This window comes from Gopherus flavomarginatus, chromosome 2 (assembly GCF_025201925.1).
Source record: "Gopherus flavomarginatus isolate rGopFla2 chromosome 2, rGopFla2.mat.asm, whole genome shotgun sequence".
In the NCBI taxonomy this organism is placed as follows: domain Eukaryota; kingdom Metazoa; phylum Chordata; order Testudines; family Testudinidae; genus Gopherus; species Gopherus flavomarginatus.
Genome location: NC_066618.1, coordinates 156,373,990 through 156,389,953, shown reverse-complemented (window position 1 = coordinate 156,389,953; position 15,964 = coordinate 156,373,990). Strand labels below are relative to the sequence as shown.

Here is a 15,964-nt window from a genome sequence, read left to right as displayed (position 1 = left end):
CCCAGCCTGTAGCAGTGTATGGGATTCTTCCGTCCTAAGTGCAGGACTCTGCACTTGTCCTTGTTGAACCTCATCAGATTTCTTTTGGCCCAATCCTCCAATTTGTCTAGGTCACTCTAGACCCTATCCCTACCCTCCACCATATCTACCTCTCCCTCAGGTTAGTGTCATCTGTGAACTTGTTGAGGGTGCAATCCATCCCATCATCCAGATCATTAATGAAGCTGTTGAACAAACCCGGCCCCAGAACCAACCCTGGGGCACTCTGCTTAATACTGGCTGCCAAGTGGACATTGAGCGGCTGATCGCTACCCGTTGAGCCCGACATCTAGTCAACTTTCTATCCACCTTATAGTCCATTCATCCAATCCATACTATTTTAACTTGCTTGCAAGAATACTGTGGGAGACCGTATCAAAAGCTTTGCCAAAGTCAAGATATATCACGTCCACTACTTTCCCCATATCCATACAAGGCAATCAGGTTGGTCAGGCATGACTTGCCCTTGGTGTAGCCATGTTGACTGTTCCTGATCACCTTCCTCTCCTCCAAGTGCTTCAAAATAGATTCCTTGAGGACCTGCTCCATGATTTTTCCAGGGACTGAAGTGAGGCTGACCAGTCTGTAGTTCCCTGGGTTCTCTTTTTTCCATTTTTTAAATATGGGCACTATGTTTGCCTTTTTCCAATCTTCCGGGACCTCCCCCGATAGCCACGAATTTTCAGAGTTAATGGCTGATGTGATTGCAGAGCCATTGGCCAACTCCCTCACCACCCTTGGATGCATTAGATCTGGACCCATGGACTTGTGCATGACCAGCTTTTCTAAATAGTCCTTAACCTGTTCTTTCACCACTGAGGGCTGCTCACCTAATCCCCACGCTGTGTTGCCCAGTGCAGCTGTCTGGGAGCTGACCTTGTCTGTGAAGACCAAGGCAAAAAAAGCATTGAGTACTTCAGCTTTTTCCACATCACAGAATCATAGACTTTAAGGTCAGAAGGGACCATTATGATTGTCTAGTCTGACCTCCTGCACAATGCAGGCCACAGAATCTCACCCACCCATTCATGTAACAAATCCCTAACTTGTGTCTGAGTTATTGAAGTCCTCAAATCATGGTATAAAGACTTCAAGGCGCAGAGAATCCTCCAGCAAGTGACCCATGCCCCAGGCTGCAGAGGAAGGCAAAAAAAACCCAGGGCCTCTGCCAGTCTGCCCTGGAGGAAAAGTCCTTCCTGACCTCAAATATGGCAATGAGCTAAACCTTGAGCATCTTGGCAAGACTCACCAGCCAGACACCCAGGAAAGAATTCTCTGTAGTAACTCAGATCCCACCCCATCATCTATAACTAGGTTGCCTCCCCCATTCAGTAAGGGTCTCACACTTTCCCTGACCACCTTCTTGTTGCTAACATACCTGCAGAAACCCTTCTTGTTACCCTTCACATCCCTTGCTAGCTGCAACTCCAATTGTGCCTTGGCCTTCCTGATTACACTCCTGCATGCTCGAGCAATATTTTTATACTCCTCTCTAATCATCTGTCCAAATTTCCACTTCTTGCAAGCTTCTTTTTTGAGTTTAAGTTCACCGAAGATTTCACTGTTAAGTCAAGCTGGTCGCCTGCCATATTTGCTATGCTTTCTGCACATCAGGATGGTTTGTTCCTTGCATCCACAATAAGTCTTCTTTAAAATACAGCCAGCTCTCCTGGACTCGTTGCCCCCTCATATTAGTCTCCTAGGGGATCCTGCCCATCAGTTCCCTAGGGGAGTCTAAGTCTTCTTTTCTGAAGTCTAGGGTCCGTAATTTGGTGCTTTCCTTTCTTCAGGATCCTGAACTCAACCATCTCATGGTCACTGCTGCCTAGGTTGCCATCCACTTCTACTTCCCCTACCAATTCTTCCCTGTTTGTAAGCAGCAGGTCAAGAGGAGCATGGCCCCTAGTCGGTTCCTCTGGCACTTGTACTAGGAAGTTGTCCCCAACATGCTCCAAAAACTTCCTGGATTGTCTGTGCACCACTGTATTGCTCTCCCAGCAGATGTCAGGGTGATTGAAGTCCCACATTAGAACCAGGGACTGTGATCTGGAGACTTCTGTTAGTTGTCCGAAGAAAGCCTCGTCTACCTCATCCTTCTGATCTGGTGATCTATAGCAGTCGCCTATCATGACATCACCTTTGTTGCTCTCGCCTCTAAACTTAACCCAAAGACTCTCAACAGGCTTTTCTCCAGTTTCAAACTGGAGTTCTGAGCAATCATACCACTCCCATATCAGTAAGTGGCCATGAGAAAGTCTAAGGGAGTCAACTGATACCACATTGCCTGTGAATTTGGCCTCTTAACTAGTGGTTTGGAGCAAGAGGAGCTGCTCAACGGACATAGGAGACTGAGGCAAACAAACCTGGGTGGAAAGGTTCAAAATTCAAAGTTTCCAGTGGGGTGGGGGGAGGAACACGATGAAATTTGTAGTGAAAAGGTTATTCCATTTTTCAACTGGCTCTAATTGCAAAGGTGATCAGGGTTCAATTATCTGTTGGACTGACCCACATGGGAGCCCAGGGGAAGTAGGAACCCCTCTCTGGGTCTCTGCGCAGCTTCCTCAGGTCTTTGGCCCAGCTGTGCAGGCTTCAGGCTCACTGTCTCCCAAAGTGGGTGGAACCATCACTCTGCCCACCCAAGGCACCAGGTATCACAGAGGAGGAAGTAATTTCTGACTGATTTAGGCCAGTAGCCAACTTACTTCCTTCACCCCCCAGAGCATGGAGGAATCAGGGAGGGAATCATGCTTCTCTGAGGATAGAGTTATTTTCTGTAAAGTGACCATCTAGTGCTGAACTGGCAAAGAAACAAAATGGCTTTTAGGATCCAAGCCCGGGGTCTACACTTGACCCCACTTGATCCAAAAGAATATCTGATGCCAGCAGTGTCCTGATCCACAGTGTGATTTGTGTTCTAGTCGGATCCACAAAACTATCACGTCGCCAAACTAAGTAACTCTTTGGGCAAAATAATCATGACCCATTATTTTCTGGCCCAGTTTCCCATTTTTTTTTAAATAAATACTTCAACATAAATAAAGAAAATAAACAAAGACCATGCAAGTGATAGTCTGAAGCTGCTAAAGTTACATTGCAGGAGAGATGGAACCAGCACAAGGAAAACATTCTTATGGGGCTTTTTTTCCTGAAGAAAATTGGTTAATCTTGGGTTCAGACTTTCACTCACTCAGCAGGCCTGTCCCACAGTATTTACTTAAAATTGCAGCAAAGTGCATTAAAACAATGTTAAAGATGAGCCACCAACCCGCAGAGAGAAAATAAAACCAAGGACATTATGATTTAAGACTGGGGCATGCTTGGTGTCCTCAATTCAGATGCTGCTTCTGCTTTATCATCTGGTGCCCCTTTGTTAGCTAGTGTTACAAATGCAGTAAAGATCTTTGCAAAAGAGAGTGCAATATTTCAGAGTAATGTCCTGGGTTTACTTCTGTCCGGGGCAGGTCTTATAAATATTGGGCCTGATTTTCCGTTGCCCTAAACCGCACGCTGTCATTTATTCCTGTGCAAAGTGGGCAGCAAATGCCACCAGATCAAAAGGGCAGTATCCCACGCCCTGGTGGCAGAGATGTAAGGGTGTATCTCCATTTCAAGCTGGAGGCATCAATTCTGGCTTGAGGAGACATTCCCATACTAGTGCTGATCAAGCTAGCATGCTACAAATAGAATGTACCCATGGCCGTGCGAGAGATTAGCTGCCCAGAGTATGTGTCCGATGTCTCAGACGGGTCTGGGCTCAGAACAGCAAGCTCCTCCCACAGCTTGCGCCACTGCTGCTATGCTCTATTTTTAGCATGCTAGCACGATCAGAGCTAGCGTGGGTATATCTCCTCGAGCTGGAGTTTGAGCTTCCAGCTTGAAGTGTAGACATTCCCTAAGGCTACGTCTTCACTGTGGAGGAAGGGGCCTGATTCCCAGCTCATGTAGATATACTCATGCTTGCTGTCACTGAGCTAACGCACCAAAAATAGTAGTGTAGCCACAGTAGCATGGGCACCATTGCTAGCCGCCCAGAATACAAAGCCCCCTGAGCCCCATGGATACAGACTTGGGGCACCTAGCCCAGCCTGCCGCTGCCCGTGCTACCACGGTTACACTGCTATTTTTAGCATGCTGGCTCAATGAAAGCTAGCACAGAGTATGTGTATGCAAGCTGGGAAACCGCGCCACACCCAGCTCATAGTGTAAATGTAGCCTTAATGACAATGCATGGGGCAGGGTGGAGAGGAAACAGGACTCCTTGTGTACTGTAATGCTGTAGGGCAAGTCTTTAAACAAGGTCACATTTGAGAACGGGCATGAACTAGTTTAAAACACTCACTGTGCACTGATGGCTCACTTCGCAGACCCACCATCAGGTGCTGCTCTAGCTTTTGTGCCGCCCCAAGCACGGCAGGCAGGCTGCCTTCGGTGGCTTGCCTGTGGGAGGTCCACTGGTCCCGCGGTTTCAGCATACCCGACACCGAATTGCTGCCGAATCCGTGGGACTGGCGGAGCTCCCGCAGGCAAACTGCTGAAGGCTGCCTGACTGCCGCCCTCACAGGGACTGGCAGGGCACCCCACCCCCCCCCCCGCGCGGCTTGCCGCCCCAGGCATGTGCTTGGAGCGCTGGTGCCTGGAGCCGCCGCTGCCCACCATTCAAGAAGAGCAAAGAGGCCACCTAGCTGATTTCAACAGGTTGCTAGGGGTTCTGCCAAAAGGGTCTGGCCAGAGCCTTGAAAGCTTCACCAGTCTCTTACCAGCAGATGGCCATTGCAGCCATGGTGTAGGTTAGAGCAGACTCGGGGTGTGCACTGTATGTGCAAGACCGTATATCTGCAACCCTGGTTTTCTTTTAGATGACCTCTGTTCACACAAAACAGGTTCTCCTCAACTGTGGGCCGTGCAGGGTATTTTATAGTCTCAGAGCAGAATCCACTTTCCTCTACTGCTCATCTAGGATTGAGACAGCTGTTTCTTAATATCCGCAAATAATGATGATATCTTTGGCAGCGCACTTGCATAGAAGCTGTCTGAAGCTATTTTCATATCAGTCCCTTCTCCTCAGCCTCTACAGCCCATCAAATCCTCTCTGTCAGCCTTTCCAGCCTGCCATCAGAACAGGAGAAGGGAGGAAATGGAACATTTTATTTCTGATTTATTGTTGGTACATGTATATCCAGCTACCCACTAGAAGGCATCAAAATTAAAGAGACAAATCCAGCAGCTGAAATAAAGAGACACTATCTGGTAGCCTGTGCCAGTGCAACGAAACAAACAGTTACCACTGAATTAAAATCTACAGCCTGACTGCCAAGGGTGCTAAGCACCCGCTCCTCCCATTGGACCAGACTGTCCCCAGTGGCAACTTGGCACCATGTGTGGTTGCATACTCCAATCTTATCTGGTAGCATTCACCACCACTGACCCTTCTGTAAATGACTGCAAAAGATGTAGGGCACCAGAGCATGACACCCAGTTGCAGATGCTCAGCACTTTGGAAAAACAGGCCATTAGTATTTAAAAAATGCAAAGCGTCTGGAGTGGAGGGACATCTGATGCAAAACTTCCATGTAGCTTGCTTGCATTTGTTTTTTGGGATTCAGTGGTGTTTAGGGTCGGGGACTGAGAGTCAGGACTCCTGGATTCTAATCTTGCTTTATCAGCAATGTGATATGATGGTATGGACGAGCTGCTTATAACCCCTCTTCTACACTTTACTTGTCTGTAAAATGGGTGTAATAAGACTACCCCATGGCACAGAGAGGGTTCAGAGCTCCTAATGTAGTTGCCTTAAATCCCACCACATTCCTGTGTGTTGGAACCACTCCCATCTGCCCGGGATCATTGTTCTGTTTGGCATCTTTTCACCAGCACTAACATTTACTTTGAAAAAGGAAAGAGAAAAACACAGAGAAGCAAAACACCTCCAGCCCCCCTCACCTTCCAGACCTCCCCCGTCCCCCACACCAACACCCTAACGGAAAACAAACTGTGGGCTCAGAAGCCCTCCAGTGTCTCTTTGTATGAGTTCATATCTGGAAGAATGAGCCAGTAATATAATAACTTGGATTCCAACAGTAGAGAATTTATTGTGGGATCTTTCACAGGTGGAAATTATTAGAGAAAGCTAAACAGCTTAGAGGGCAAAGGTTTTGTTTAAAATGCATAACAAACTGTAACTTAGCACCATTTTTATAGCAGAGCTGCAGAAAGCAGTTTTTGGCTTCACATGGGCAGCAGACTAAGGAGACATTCTACTTAACAGTTTGTCTCTTTTAGTAAGGACACGGTACAAACAACTAGCTTTGGTAAATAATACTCCTTCTCCTGTCCAGTTGGTAAATGGTTAGAAGCAGGACATGAGTGATATGATATAGATGCAAGATGCGAATTCCAGATTTCAAGCAGGGGGTGTGGGGGGAAGGTGTTTGGCTCTTGAGTTTTGTATCAGCCAAATGTAGTGGGAGACATTGGTAAAATTCTGAGCCAGAATTCTAATGGAAGCAGGAAAGGGGAAGCATGAACCATTGTTGCCAGGTGTAAAGGTGCCCGGCCAGGGCTCGACCTTCCCTGAGGAGGAGGGGAGCCACACCGGCCTCACTACACGCTGTCCGAGTCTGCCCTTTTTGTCAGGGCTGGGCGACGCTGCACAGTCGCTAGGAACTCCGGCCTTCTGCTACAGGGCGGAGTAAACAGAAAGTCAGCTCAGGGTCTCAGGCCCTCAGTCCTGGGGCTGAGGGCCTCCTCGCCTGAGGCTCGGGCCACTCGAGCTCCTTGATGCAGGACCGAGCAGTGGTACAGTTTAAGGAGGCCCAGCCCCTGAGTCGGGCAGGGCACCAAACACACAGTTGTAGAGGCTCAGGCCCTCTTGGCTCAGGGCTGAGCAAACAACTAGTCTATAAAGCCCAGGCCCTGGCTCAGGGTGGGGCAGCAAACAGGCACAGGGCTCAGATCCTTAGGCAGGGGCTGAGCAGCAGTTCAAACAGTAAGTCTATACAGAAGGCCTCCTCAGGCCAGGGGGAGGGGGAGTCTGCCACCCTTGGAAGGGTGGCAGGGGGGACGCAGGCCCTCCCACTCCACTGCGTCCCAGCCCGGGGCCCTAGCAGCGGCCAAGACTCGCTGCTGTCAGTGGGGATCCTGGCCGCAACACACTGACATGGGTTCCAGTACACTTGCAGCCTGACTGGAGTCGGCTGCCCCCGGGCCACTTCCAATCTCCCCCTCTGGGCCTACCTGATCAGTGGCATCAGCCCCGGGAAGTCCAGTAGCATGGGCCCCTCCCGGCTGGGGCTGGGTGGTAGATCCGGCAGTACCTCTGGGAAGTCCGGCCAGGTCTGCTCCGGGGGTTCCTCAGGGTAACAGCAGGGATGGGGCAGCTCTGGCAGTCCCTCCTCATAGTGGGCGCGGGGAAGGTCCGGGCAGTCCGGGCAACCACCTTGGGCCTCAGCAGCCTCCCAGTCACAAGCACCCTCTGGCAGGTCTGCTCCCGACAGTGGCTGGGCCTCAACTGAGCGCCGCCGGTCGGCTTTTATACTTAGGGGTCGCCTCCTGACCCTCTGAGGGGCGGGTCCAGTGCCCTGTGGCCCCGCCCCTTCCGGCATCTGGCAGGGCTCGACCCTCCCTGAGGAGGAGGGGAGCCACACCGCCTTGTTATACCAGGTCTTGAGATTTTATCATGAGTCGTGTGATATTTGGTGTTTTTCTTAAATCCCCAGCTGCTGGAGTCAGGTGATTGCATGAGAATCGCAGCTTTCATTTTTTAAAAAGTTGGTTTCTAGCCCTCCTGCTTGCAGATAAAAGCTTGTAAATGTAACCCAAGTGTATCCTAAAGGCTCAGAAAGCAAATATACCCCTCCCCAATATATCCTTCTCATTATTTTGAAGCTATCTCCTGATTCTGGGGGCTGACTTGTGCCTCAGTCTGGCCATATTGTTGAATCCATGATTTGACTTCTCAGCCATTTCCTCTCCCGGGCTTGTCTCTGTGGGATCAGTGTACTCAGACCGGGAATCACTCAGACTGAGTTCCGTTGTCACCTGTGGCAGCTCTGTAGGCAGAATATACTCCAAAGACAAACTCTGAAGGTGAGAATTTTGCCTTAACTCTGCTAAAATGAAAGAGGTTGTGCAAAATCTATTACATCACATGATGGCATTGATTGTAAATTCAGGTCTAATCTCAGAGACTTGCCACCCACGGTCTGTAGCACCTGTGTGTACAGATGTGGGGGGAGGGGAGGGAATACACTTCTAGCAAGATCTGACAGTTGAATCTGGCTGTCGCTCACAGCTGTCTTCCCTCTGGATTACACTATAGGGGAATTCTTACTGGTGCTATTGGTCCACTGCTGAATAGTTGCACTGATTATTTCCTGTCCTTTGGATGTGTTGGGAGAAAGCATGTCTGAACTCATAAGCAAATGTCTGGTATGAAACTGTAGCGACATCTGTGTAGTATTTTAATAGGGCTGCATCTGTTTTCATGGAGGGCAAGTGAGATCCCAAGGTGATAGTGGTCATGCACACACCTGGACAGCTAGAATGAACCACTGTTAGCCAGACGTCTTCATGCGTGGACTGAGTTGTTCGTAAGGCTAACTGTCCCAAAAGGCTGCAGAGACACCTACAGATTAGCAGATGTGCCTTTTTATCTAGATATCCAGCCATAATCATCGACATAGCCAGGGTTGGTCTTGTCAAACTCTGTGGCCATGGGGTGGGCGTTGTGGGAAGGAACAAATACAAAGCCATAGTACACCTTTGCCCTGTTGGCATTCTAACCACTGGTGACTCAGCCCTGGCTGACATTCATGCCTAAGGCCCTAACAAATTCACACCTATGGAAAATGCATCAGAGACCATGAAATCTGGTCTCCCCCAGGAAATCTGGTCTTGTGTGTGATTTTACTCCATACTATAAGGTAAAAGTATACAAAAGTACACCCCTAGTTCTGTGCTGCTGCTGGCAGCGGCACTGCCTGCAGAGCTGGGCACCTGGCCAGCAGCTGCTGCTTTCCGGCTGCCCAGTTCTGAAGATAGTGCAGAAGGAAGGGTGGCAATTCCGTCACCCCCCTCCAATAGATTTGCGACCCTTTTAGGTTGGGACCCCAGTTTGAGAAACACTGGCTTAAGGGCTTTACATATTCATATTTTGTTATAACACTGTGAAATTTAAGATTTAATTATCTGAAACCATGAAATTCAAGATTTTTAAAATTCTATGATCATGAAATTTATGAAAATGGACCATGAATTTGGAAGGGCCCTATTCGTGTCCCTTCACAGGACTTTACATGCTATGGCCGCTGGCTGCAATAGAATCAGCGAGCAGTGGTTGCAAGGATGTTTCTGTGTGCACTTTCACAATACCATGCAAGCTGGAGTCATGGATGCAGGGCTAGTCCATCCGTGATTAGTCAACTTGCATTTGCTACTGCATGGTTCACTCCAGATGTGAATCCTTTTGGGTTTCTCAGAGCAGCCACACAAGGATTGGGTTAAGAATCTGGCCCATAAAGGGGTCTTGACTCCAACTGTGCACCCACAAAAATAAACGTAGACAGCTGATTTGTGAGTAGGAATACCACTGCACCCACCAGCAGGGCCCTCGGCTCCTACATCACCGCCATGCTCAATAACCTTTTTGTTTCTCTTTTAGGGCCGCTGTATCAATTTCACCCGAGTGAAGAATGCTGAGGCACCGCCGAAATACCCACTCAACCATGCACATCCACCCTCCTCTCCGCCCCCTGCCCCAATCTACAACCCTCCACCCCCTGCCCCAATCTATACCCCACCTCCTCCCAGTTCTCCCACTCCTCCCACCCCATCCCCATCGTCCACTCTCCCTCCACTGCCCCCGCCTCCCCAGGCCCCGGCTCCCAACCGAGCCCCTCCTCCCTCCAGGCCCCCCCCTCGCCCTTCTGTCTAGGGGCTCAGCCTTGTCCCTCTCTCTTCCAGAAGCATTCGGAGGGCTCTTTCAGCAGTACTGTAATAAACCTGTCTTGGGGGGGGTTATAGGAAGTCTTTACATTCTGAAATGGGTGACAATAGAACAAACCACTTATTAGTCTTTTTATCTATTTATATATAATCCCACAATACACCAGTCTCACCAAACCAGCAAGGAGAGAAAATCCAGGGGGCTGCAAAAATGAGGCCACTGGAGAAACATAAATCACTAATGTTCACTTCAGCTCTGCCATCCTCTGTGATTTACCACAGTTATCCTGGAAGAAATTGGAAATTAGACTAGCTCTTAGAAAATTCAGAGACTGCAGGGCAATCCTCCACAGTGAAGGGCCCAGCTGAAAGCTTCCTGCAGACCATGTGGACATCACAATGGGCTACTTTGCCATGACCGCATGAGTTCTCTTCTTGTTGCAGTGCTTCAGATTAATGTAGAGAGCTGATTATTTCTCACATGCCTGCAAACAGCAGGATAAGATAATGAGGAGTGTTAGATCATGGATTTTAATCTGAAAAAAAAAGAAAAAGCAGCCATCCCAATGGATTTTGTTCTGGAGAATGAACGGGGCCATCATCCTTTAGTTCCCAGGAGGGTGTTGGAGTAGGTGTCTGGTGTATGGATTTGTGTATGTTGTTATGTGGAAGTGTGGGTGAACGAGGCTGAAGTACTGCTAGAAAAATGAATTACATGTAAAATAAAAAGAAAACCCACAGGAGGGCTCCAACCCCACACCTGAAGTAGAGTTAGTGAAAGATCAGCCTTCCATGCTCTCACCAAGGCTGTAGGGGTCCGGAGACCACTGAACAAAGGAGCCTGTGGAAGAGAAGGTTGAAAGAAGAGTCGTTACACTACGCTTAGCTAACGGTGCCTGTCTGATGAGTGCAGCAGAGTAATTCAGTGACCGTTTCTATTTTAAAATGAAGGTTTCTGAAACATCTGACCTGAGAATGAGTGGTTGGTTCTATTCAGTTTTTTTAAAAAAACTGCAATCCCCTTAGGCTTCTTAAATCCTGTAATTGTCATCAGTTTCACAGAATCTCACCGCTGCCTTTTCTGTTTGTAAATTGCCCCCTTCCGCCTTACCAACTTCTCTGCTTTGATTTTTGTTTTCCTTTCTTTAATAAGCACTGAATGTCTCCCATACACTTTGTCAAAGGGACACAGTGTGGCTACACCTTTCTCTTGTCACTTCCATTATCAGTTGTTGGCCAAGGCGAAATCATGCACAAAGTTGCCTGAGATGGGAATCAGTCTTCCAAGAAATGCACTGGCTGCATTTCTCCATGTTTTCTCCTTCTTTTTATTTTTTTCCCAGTGGGACCCTCTCCTCATAGTTTACAATACTGCATATGTACACGTTTTAACCTATAGTAAACTTCCTGAGCACCTGCCTTTGTAACACAGTGCTGAAATAGACAAGATCAAGATTAAAGTCAAACCTCTGCCTCCCTAGTTTACTTTTACGATCAGCTCCCATGTCATGAATATCTCTCTGGAAATTGCCGCATCATAAAGACAAATCATCTTTGTAGCTACAATTCTGTGAATATCGAAGGGTTTTCATACTCATAAAGCAGGTGGTTTCAACCCCAGATACGCTTTGCCAAGTAGTTACTCCAGTGTTGCTGGAAATACTGCTTTCCTAGGGGAAAAGGCTATTCAAGAAAGAGGAACAGAGCAGATATAAAGATAAAGACCCAGTCAAGGAATGAACTGGGATATCTTTTGTCAGGGACCTTTATAAACAGTCCCTGTCTATCAGGCTCAGATTCAGCCCAATTGGCACTCACCAACCCTTTGGTCAGTGTGTCTTATGTCATATAGAACAAATGACTTCATACAGGGGTCACAGTGGCTCTGAGGTCTGCAGCCATGTGCGGGCTGTTCTGTGAAAGGGCCGATGTAGCCACCATCACAACTGTTTGGTCTGCAGGCAGCACAGAGCAATCCCCACTTTTGACATTCACTGGGTTAGACGCTACTCAGACTGTAGCAGGTACTGGCCACAGTCGGTTCAACTAGATGACATTAGGATTGTCAAGTGGGACTGGAAATCTTGGAAAGCCCTTCAAAGGTTTGGTTGGACTTCCCCTTGAGATGGATGCCATCTAGTTAAATAGCTGAAGATGGAAAGTGTAATAACTGGGAATAGTGTAATAACGTCCTGTGGGATTAACAGGTATTTCTCTTAATAGATCCTCAACGGTACAAAAAAGTTTGGAAAGAAAATTATTTTTTAACCAATGACATTAAGAATATCTTTTTTTAGTGTCAACCAGTAAATCAGAATAACTGCTGGGAAAAAATAAATTAGTTTACTACTCTAAGACAAAAGTAGTGTTTGCAGATTTCTATAAAAACTTCTTTACCACAATTTAAGAGGGAAAAAAAAAAACTTAAGCAGAGTAACAGAAAAGCTCAATCAGGCCAGAAAAAAATAATATTAATGTATCCCTATACTACAATCCTTCTCATGAATAAAAACAAACTCCAAATTGTCGTTGTATATATTGTTATTGCATGCTTACCATATGTTAGATGGAAGCATTTCCTATCCAGTGTGGATAAAAGAACATTTTTCAAGTTGTAGTAAATTATTATAAAGCCAATGATATTTCATGGCATGTTATTGTATCAAGCTGTGCTTGTATTTTTGTTCTTTATGTTTGTATTGCTTTTTATAAATGTACAAATATTTCCTGTAGTGACGAGTACCTGCTTTACATAGCATTAATTGAACTACAAGTACTATGGGCTATATACGACCCTCGATCCATTGAATGGGAGTTATGCACATGGATCGAGGGTAGTGTATAGCCATACTGCAGTGGGTGTGTGTAGAAACACCTAGTGATAAGCAAATGCCTATTTTTTATTAAGTGAACAGAGAATCATTAATTGGTTATTGACCAGTTATTTACTAGACATTGAACATGCAGGTTATTAACTGGACATAGAATCAGAGTGCCCACGGGTAATCTAAGTTACTTGTTTTCAGTAGACCCTGACCATGTAAAATGTACTCAGCAAAACCAGAGCAGATGTTGGCTAGCAGAATTTACCTTCAGTGTTGTATTTAAAATCAACCTATGGGTGCACAATTTTGCAGGTTTGGAGCCTGGTGCCACTGAAGTCAATGGAAGTTCTGCAATTGACTTCAACAGGCACAGGACTACGGCCACATTTTCTGGGGCTGCAGTAGATTCATGTACTAAATCGAAAGGGACATGGCACAAACACCGACCTTTATGCATGTATGCAGAGGACCATTTGTGTGTTCTGAAGAGGCTTTCAGCAGGTGCAAAACATCTAGGTGCACGCTTCTTTGCATCTAGGTGCATTGCTCCTGCAAATGTGTGGCCCTAAGTTTCCAAAGAGATGGTCCTAAAGCTCTGAAATGAATTTTCCCAAAGGGGAGAAGATTTCTGATATCAGATGGGTTTTTAATCTGTAGCAACCTGCATAAAATTTGGAGGCAGGAGCACAGATTGCAGGAGGGAAGCATTCAGAGAAGGCTTCAGGAAGTCAGCCTGTGTGCACATGACTGGAATGCTAGCTGCAGTTTCAGCATCTCTGTAAATAGTTCTCTTAATAAAGGGTCAGTTTAGGTTTACAAACATAGATTCCTTTCATGTATTAGCCAGCATGTGGTACACAAAACATAATCTAGCAGACAAAAGCGAAACAAAATCCAATGGCAGGAAACTGAGGCCAGACAAATTCAGACTAGATATAAGGCACACATTTTTTAACAATGAGGGTAATTAACCATTAGAACAGTTTACTTAGGCATATGATGGATTGTTCATCACTAGAAGATGGGATGTCTTTCCTAAAGTTATGCCTTATCTCAGCCAGAAATGATGGACTTGATGCAGAAGTGACCAAGTGAAATTCTGTTGCCTGTTTTAGGCAGGAGGTCAGACTAGATGATTGGAAAGGTCCCCTTCTGACCTTAGAACCTGTGAATTTATGAAAGATCAGGTCCTAGGAAACCAGGCAGGTAGCTGCACTCATCTCTAAATTTCATTGTATTGCATTAATATGAAGAGAGAAAAGGAAATAACTAAGATGCGGCAGGTGGAGAGATTGGGGAGAGGGAAGGGAGTAGAGGCACCTTTGCCAAAGCTAGAATCTGAATGGAAATTAAGACCAAAAGGACATATCTTCAACTGAGTGGGACTATGCTGATTGACATCAGTTGAGACTTGGGCCCCAAACTTGGGCCTAAAGTTAGGCTCCTACATTTATATTTGGGCACCTCAGCAGAAGCGAGCTGAGTTTCCAAGGTGCTGAGCCCCCAGCAACCTCACTGAAATCCAGGGGGAGTCATAAGTGCAGGGCACTTTTGAAAATAAAATCGGACTCCTTTTGTTGAGGTGCCTAAATATGGAGTTAGGGGCCTATCAGAGAAAGGTGGCTGGAAGGGGAAGCTGGAGAAATTCAGAGAATAAGGTGGGAATTCATAATGATAAGAGTAATTAACAGGGAGGGTAATTAACCAGTAGAACAATTGACCTAGGATTAAGGTGGATTCTCCATCACTGGCCATTTTAAAATCAAGGTTGGATGTTTCTGTAAAAGATCTTCTGTAGGAACTATTTTGGGGAAGTTTTCTGGCTTGTGCGATACAGGAGGTCAGACTAGATGATCACAGTGGTCCTTTATGGCCTTGGAATCTATGAACTTGTCTACACTCGAAATGCTACAGTGGCATTGCAGACACTGATGGGAGGGGTTCTCCTATCAGTATAAGTAATCCACCTCCCAGAGAGGCAATAGCTAGGTTGATGGAAGAATTATTCTGTCCACCTATCTCTGTCTGCACTGGGGTTAGGTTGATTTAACTACATTGCTCAGAGGCATGGATTTTCCACACCCCTGAGTGATGTAGGTAGCCTAACTTTGTAGTGTTGACCAGGCTTATGAAACTCTAGGCAACCAGGTTTGACAACGTTGGCCGTAATTTCACATCGCCTTCCAGTGACAATTAATGCTATGCAAACAAGGTTGAATGAACTGGTGTACTGTAATACATACAGATGGTACCCTATGTATCCCCTCCCGATAGAACTTTCCTGTTGTACATATTACAAAGCTGTCATTCCAAACTAGCCAATTGAAGGCAAATGTTCATTATAGAACAAAAGGAAGGAGCTTATCAGTGAAACATCTGCTCTGCAGTTTCAACAGGAATTAGGGTTTCATTTTTTGTATCGTTTTTACCACTTGCACATGCAGAAATATAGAAGTAATAGAATTGGTCTTGATAGCAATGAACAGCTCTGAGTGATTTGCTCTGAATAGGACACTCAGGCCTGGGACTTATATTATTCTTTATTCATGTACATTTTTTATATTCAATGCTCTACGTCAATCTGTGTCCATCAGCCTGAAAGAAATATGCAGTAGCATTTGATGAGGATTAAGAACATTTCAAAATGCTGAAAAGTTACAAGCTGCTGCTGGCTGTAATTTGAAGCCTTTGTTCAAATTAGCCTTGTGATCTTCCAAATTCTCCAGACTCCATGTTGTGTCAAAACATGTTCTGTCATCATTTAGATGATAGGGAGTTGGAAGGGGAGGGGGCAGGCTGTCTAGTTTCTTTGAGAACTCTAGCAGTGTTTGAGTCAAGAATATTGCTAATAGCTGGGGCTGATGCAGCAGTGGAAAGGAAACATGGTTTATTTTTTGATATTGACTTCAGTGTTAATATCCCAAGACTGGTTGGAAGAAGACACTTAAGCCAGGTTTAAATGATGATGTTCTACTCCCTGTGTTTGTTGCATGTGTCATTTGTTAAATTCAGTCATTACCCTTGCTGATCTTGATGTTATTATTAAAGAACTACACTAATTCATACTTGTTTCCATATGTTGTGTTTACTAGACAAAGGCGAATGCACTAGGAGAAAAGCAGGAGAACTTGGTCCATGCAAAACTTCCCTTTCCTCAG

General features: G+C 46.2%; 1 protein-coding gene across 2 annotated transcripts in view; it reads left to right on the top strand.

The window, feature by feature from the left end:
* ANTXR1 (ANTXR cell adhesion molecule 1) overlaps window positions 1–15,964 on the top strand; it is a 250,183-nt gene that overhangs the window by 180,611 nt on the left and 53,608 nt on the right. Inside the window, exon 18 of one of the 2 annotated variants that reach the window (XM_050940026.1) lies at window positions 9,698–15,869. The exons of the other annotated variant lie outside the window; for it this stretch is intronic. Within the exon in view, the coding sequence (XP_050795983.1) occupies window positions 9,698–9,970 (273 nt within the window). The 3' untranslated portion in view covers window positions 9,971–15,869. Of the gene's footprint in view, window positions 1–9,697; window positions 15,870–15,964 lie in introns of those variants that run through there. 2 annotated transcript variants of the gene reach the window in all.